This window comes from Pelodiscus sinensis, chromosome 2 (genome assembly GCF_052426305.1).
Source record: "Pelodiscus sinensis isolate ZL-2025 chromosome 2, ASM5242630v1, whole genome shotgun sequence".
Classification (NCBI taxonomy): domain Eukaryota; kingdom Metazoa; phylum Chordata; order Testudines; family Trionychidae; genus Pelodiscus; species Pelodiscus sinensis.
The window spans coordinates 1,708,430-1,714,487 of NC_143053.1; the positions used below are offsets into that span (position 1 = coordinate 1,708,430).

The window sequence follows — 6,058 nt, forward strand, 5'->3', positions numbered from 1 at the left end:
CGGGTGGGAAGGCGGAGCGGCACAGACCGGAACACTCGCGCGCCCGCCTGACGGGGCCAGCCGCGAAGGGGGGCGGGAAGGGGCGGGGCCGGGGGCAGGGCAGGGCGCGGGGCAGGCCGGGAAGGGGCGGGGCCGGGGGCCGGGCGCGGGGCAGGCCGGGAAGGGGGCGGGGGCGGGCGCGGGGCAGGCCGGGAAGGGGACGGGCGCGGGGCCGGCCGGGAAGGGGGCGGGGCCGGGCGCGGGGCAGGCCGGGAAGGGGCGGTGCGGGGCCGGGGGCGGTGCAGGCCGGGAAGGGGGCGGGGCCGGGCGCGGGGCAGGCCGGGAAGGGGCGGTGCGGGGCCGGGGGCGGTGCAGGCCGGGAAGGGGGCGGGGCCGGGCGCGGGGCAGGCCGGGAAGGGGGCGGTGCGGGGTCGGGCGCGGGGCAGGCCGGGAAGGGGGCGGTGCGGGGCCGGGGGCGGGGCAGGCCGGGAAGGGGGCGGGGCTAGGCGCGGGGCAGGCCGGGAAGGGGGCGGGGCCGGGCGCCGGGCCGGCCGGGAAGGGGCGGGGCCGGGCGCGGGGCAGGCCGGGAAGGGGCGGAGCCGGGGCCGGGCGCGGGGCAGGCCGGGAAGGGGGCGGGGCCGGGGCCGGGCGCGGGGCAGGCCGGGAAGGGGCGGGGCCGGGGCCATGGCGGGGCTGGAGCTGCTGTCGGACCAGGGCTACCGCGTGGACGGGCGCCGGGCCGGGGAGCTGCGCAAGGTGCGCGCGCGCATGGGGGTCTTCGCGCAGGCCGACGGCTCCGCCTACATCGAGCAGGGCAACACCAAGGCGCTGGCCGTCGTGTACGGGCCGCACGAGGTGAGCCGGGCCCCCGCCGGAAGCGGCCCCTCCCCCCCCGGGCCTCCCCGCCGGAAGCGGCCCCTCCCCCCGTGTCCCCTCCCCCGCCGGAAGCGGCCCCTGCCCCCCGCGGGCCCCCCGCCGGAAGCGGCCCCTGCCCCCCGCGGCCCCCCGCCGGAAGCGGCCCCCCTTCGGAAACGGGCCCTCCCCCCGCGGGCCCCCCCCTTCGGAAACGGGCCCTCCCCTCGCGGGCTCCCCCCGCCGGAAGCGGCCCCTCCCCCCAGCCCCTTCCTTGCGGAGCCCCGCAGCTCTGCCCGGCGGGGGCGGGGGCGGGGTGACCCCCCCGCGAGCCGCCTCCCCGCCGGGCTTTGGCCCGGGCCCGGCCCGTGTTCGGGACGAGCGAGTCCGGCCGGGAGCCCCCCCGCCCGGCGCTGCAGCCCGCGTGTCCCGCCGTTGCAGATGCGCGGCGCCCGCAGCAAGGCGCTGCACGACCGGGCGCTGGTGAACTGCCAGTACAGCATGGCCACCTTCAGCACGGGCGAGCGCAAGCGCCGGCCCCACGGCGACCGCAAGTCCAGCGAGATGACCCTGCACCTCAAGCAGACCTTCGAGGCGGCCATCCTCACGCGGCTCTACCCCCGCTCCCAGATCGACATCTACGTGCAGGTAGGGGTCACCTAGCGCCCCCCGCCAGGGGCCTGTACCCCCCCCCGGCCAGGGGCCTGAACCCCCCCCGGCCAGGGGCCTGTACCCGCACCCCCCCCACCCCCCGGCCAGGGGCCTGTACCCGCACCCCCCCCCCTCCCCGGCCAGGGGCCTGTACCCGCACCCCCCCCCCTCCCCGGCCAGGGGCCTGTACCCGCACCCCCCCCCCTCCCGGCCAGGGGCCTGTACCCGCACCCCCCCCCCTCCCCGGCCAGGGGCCTGTACCCGCACCCCCCCCCTCCCCGGCCAGGGGCCTGTACCCGCACCCCCCCCCCCCCCCTCCCCGGCCAGGGGCCTGTACCCGCACCCCCCCCCCTCCCCGGCCAGGGGCCTGTACCCGCACCCCCCCCCCCTCCCCGGCCAGGGGCCTGTACCCGCACCCCCCCCCCTCCCCGGCCAGGGGCCTGTACCCGCACCCCCCCCCCTCCCCGGCCAGGGGCCTGCACCCGCACCCCCCCCCCTCCCCGGCCAGGGGCCTGCACCCGCACCCCCCCCCCTCCCGGCCAGGGGCCTGTACCCGCACCCCCCCCCCCCCGAGCCATGGGCCTGTAGCCGTGGGCTGCTGGCTCTGTGGTTTACCCAGCTCCCCATACGGAGCTGGCAGCTTCCTGGTTTCTGCTGTGCCTGACCCCAGTTGCCTGGAGTAGCTCCCTGGAGTATGGGGGAAGGGGTTTCAAGCCTTGCTCAGTGCTGTGTGGGCCTCACCATGGGGTGACCATGGGACATGAGGAATCATCTGGGCCTTCAGCCAGCTGAGCCATTGGGGAAGGAGGTGGTGACCTGTGTGGGGCGCTTGCTGGCTCCTGCACTAGTGTGGGGAGGTTGTTTGTGTAGCATTCCGGAAGGGATCAGCCATGTGCGTTCTGCTCACTCCCCCACTGGTTCCCTGGGCTGCCTAGACAGCAGTGCCAGGTGAAGGGGCATCTGCCCAGGGCTTATGTTGTTTCACAAGCCAGTGATGCTGCTTTCTAAGGAGGGTTGTGGGCATGAAAGGTCTAGTCCTGAGCTTTGTGGGGCCAGATGCAGAGTCGCTCAGGTGCAGCCTCCTCTGCTCCCTTTGCTGAGTGCTCTGTCTCCCCAGATCCTGCAGGCAGACGGTGGGAATTACTGTGCTTGTGTGAACGCGGCCACGCTGGCCACCATAGACGCAGGCATCCCCATGCGAGACTATGTGTGCGCCAGCTCTGCCGGCTTCATCGAGGACACGCCCCTGGCTGACCTCAACTACGTGGAGGAGGCAGCTGGGGGCCCCCAAGTGGCTCTGGCCCTGCTGCCTAAGTCGGACCAGATCGCCCTGCTGGAGATGAACTCGCGGCTGCACGAGGACCACCTGGAACAGGTCATCGAGGCTGCCAGCAAGGCCTGCAAGGATGTCTACGCTGTGCTGGACCAGGTGGTGCGTGAGCACGTGCACGAGGTCACCACGCTGCTGGGGGAGTGAGCGCACAGGCCTGTGTGCCTAGAACCAGTGCTGCACGTGACTGTGGGTGGGGACAGGGAGCGCTGCCGTGGCCGCCGCAGGGATCGATTCAGCCAAAGCCCATGCCAACACTGCCCCTTTGTCCAGCTGCTTTGTTCTCCGATGTGCACACTGGGCCCAGGTTGAGCGCCTCTGCTGGGCGCTAATATCACATTGGTACATGTGAATGCCCCGCGGCGTCTGTCAAGCCTGGTGTTCCTCGCTGGGTGATGGGCCCTGACATGGCTTCCTGGATCTGTAGCCCTGGCTGCTGACTCCTGGGCTGTTGGCCTCTCCCATTCTCCTAGGCGCTGCGAGAGGCTGGGGCGCGTGGCCCGGTGGATAGCTGCTCGATCCGTAGATATCAGTGTCTGTTCCTTTGTAGGGGACTGCTGTAAATAAAACATTGTTTTGGTGGAAATTGTATTGTGTGGGCTACCCCCTGGCTGAGTGCAGGGCAGCAGAGAACCAGTGCTGCTGAAGATACGGCCCATGCGAAGTCTGGCGCGTCCCCAGTGCTGGAGGAGAGATGGGGGCTCTGCTGTACCCGTCTCTATTGTGGCTTGGTCCCTGCCTATGACAGCTCCTAGGAAGACTCCAGCTCACACAGGATTAATCGGGGAACCTCCCCTCCCAGACGTCCCCTCTGCTTGCTCACGCTGCTCCCGGTGCTGGTAGGACGGCTCCCTAGGCACCACCGCCTGCCTGCTGTCACCATCACTCCCTGGCCTGCCAGGCTTCGTGCCAGCAAAGCTGCCAGTGCTTGCTGATTTAGAGGAGATGCTTCTGGTGCAAGGCCAGTGGCCTAAGCTGGTCTGGGAAAGCCATTCCCAGGTGACCAGTAGCCTAAGCCCCGAGCTTCCCCAGCACCCATCTGCCCAGAGGAGCAAGGCCAGGGGAAATCCTGATCCAGAGAGGTCGCTCAAAAGCTTCTCTTCCACCAGCAGCAGCGGGTCTGACATGAGAGATTTCCTCTTCCATCTTCTCTTTGTGAGACCTGAAGTATCGATGCCCCAGCTGCTGGCACCCTTTAATACGGCGTTCCTCTGGAAATGGCTGCTAGGTGGTACCAGGCCGAGCCGTCATGATCCCTCACTGTACCATGAGCAGGGTGGGCCTCTGCCTGGTTCCCTGCCCTTGGGCATGGCAGCGCTAAAAGCATTCAGGCAGGTCATGGGGACTGGCGTTTCCATCCTGCCACAGCCTGGCTGGTGCAGTAGCTTAGGGGGGAACTTACCCACCACGCTCTCAGTACATGGAACAGGCTGCAGGGCAGGGAGCTTAGCCCCACTTTGGGCATCCTGGGGGGGACAGACCCGCCACCACAATTTGTCACTTGAGGCCCATGCCTCCTCGCATCAGTTACCACCCACGCTTGCCTTCCTGTGGGGTCCCCTCTCCACAGTGAGAGCAACCTGGGCCCTGCAGCGGACGCTTCACACCAGCTGGGCATGGGGGGGGGCTGAGCAGTGGGGCTCCCTGTCCATTGGTCTGGCCCAACTCTGGCTTTATTCTTGGAGCACTAGCAGCTTGGGGGGCAAGAGCTGTCTGCGTTCTGATTGGTCCTCTGCCTCACCCAGTGGGGGCCAGGCACATGGTGGGATCTTGGCTGCTGCTTCAAAGCTAACGATGGGGAGCCTAGGCACGCGGTGAGTAGCTGGGCTGGTCCCGCCTGGCCTCTAGCCTTGGGAAGGGAGGGAGGGAGGGCTAGTGGTTACAAGGGTGGGAGTGTGAGGGGACAGGGTGGGAGCCAGGACTCAGGGTGTGCTCAGTGGTGGGCCTGTTTGTAATGAGACTTATCGTTATTTGTACGGTAACATCGGGGGGGCCTGGTCAGGCTCAGGACCATAGTGTGTTTAGCACCGCCTGGCCTGCTCCTGTGGTGTCTTGGCTGAAGGTCCTTTCCTCTCGCTGGCTGGGGCCCCTCTCGCAGTGGGGCCAAGAAGCCTGTGCCCCTTGGCCAAGGGATGTGGGGACAGGAAGCACCGACAGGTGGCTGGGTGGGAGTGCGCACCACAGGTGTGAGCCCTCCCCCCCACATGCCCCTCCCTGCACACACCCCGCTCCCTGGGTGCACCCTGCCCCCTGCCTGCACCCCCACCCTCCTCCCTGCACACACCCCGCCCCCTCCCTGCACACACCCCGCCCCCTGCCTGCACCCCCACCTTCCTCCCTGCACACACCCCGCCTCCTCCCTGCACACACCCCGCCCCCTGCCTGCACCCCCACCTTCCTCCCTGCACACACCCCGCCCCCTGCCTGCACCCCCACCTTCCTCCCTGCACACACCCTGCCCCCTGCCTGCACCCCCACCTTCCTCCCTGCACACACCCCGCCTCCTCCCTGCACACACCCCGCCCCCTGCCTGCACCCCCACCTTCCTCCCTGCACACACCCTCCTCCCTGCCTGCACCCCTGCCCCCCTCCCTGCACGCACCCCGCCCCCTGCCTGCACACCCCTCGCCCCCTGCCTGCACCCCCACCCTCCTCCCTGCCTGCACACACCCCGCCCCCTGCCTGCACACACCCCACCCTCCTGCCTGCACCCCTGCCCTCCTCCCTGCACACACCCCGCCCCCTGCCTGCACACACCCCGCCCCCTGCCTGCACCCCCACCCTCCTCCCTGCACACACCCCGCCCCCTGCCTGCACCCCCACCCTCCTCCCTGCACCCACCCCGCCCCTCCTCCCTGCACACACCCCGCCCCCTGCCTGCACCCCCGCCCTCCTCCCTGCACACGCCCCGCCCCCTGCCTGCACCCCCGCCCTCCTCCCTGCACACGCCCCGCCCCCTGCCTGCACCCCCACCCTCCTCCCTGCACACACCCCGCCCCCTGCCTGCACCCCCGCCCTCCTCCCTGCACACGCCCCGCCCCCTGCCTGCACCCCCACCCTCCTCCCTGCACCCACCCCGCCCCTCCTCCCTGCACACACCCCGCCCCCTGCCTGCACCCCCGCCCTCCTCCCTGCACACACCCCGCCCCCTGCCTGCACCCCCACCCTCCTCCCTGCACCCACCCCGCCCCTCCTCCCTGCACACACCCCGCCCCCTGCCTGCACCCCCGCCCTCCTCCCTGCACA

The 6,058-nt window shown here is 70.9% G+C and overlaps 1 protein-coding gene across 1 annotated transcript; it reads left to right on the forward strand.

The window, feature by feature from the left end:
* Positions 1–604: 604 nt before the first annotated feature.
* Positions 605–3,398, forward strand: EXOSC4 (exosome component 4). The gene is made up of 3 exons (XM_075914713.2): positions 605–834; positions 1,273–1,479; positions 2,600–3,398. The coding sequence occupies exons 1-3, from the start codon at positions 664–666 to the stop codon at positions 2,957–2,959; spliced, it is 738 nt and encodes a 245-aa protein (XP_075770828.1). The 5' UTR covers positions 605–663; the 3' UTR covers positions 2,960–3,398.
* Positions 3,399–6,058: the final 2,660 nt, after the last annotated feature.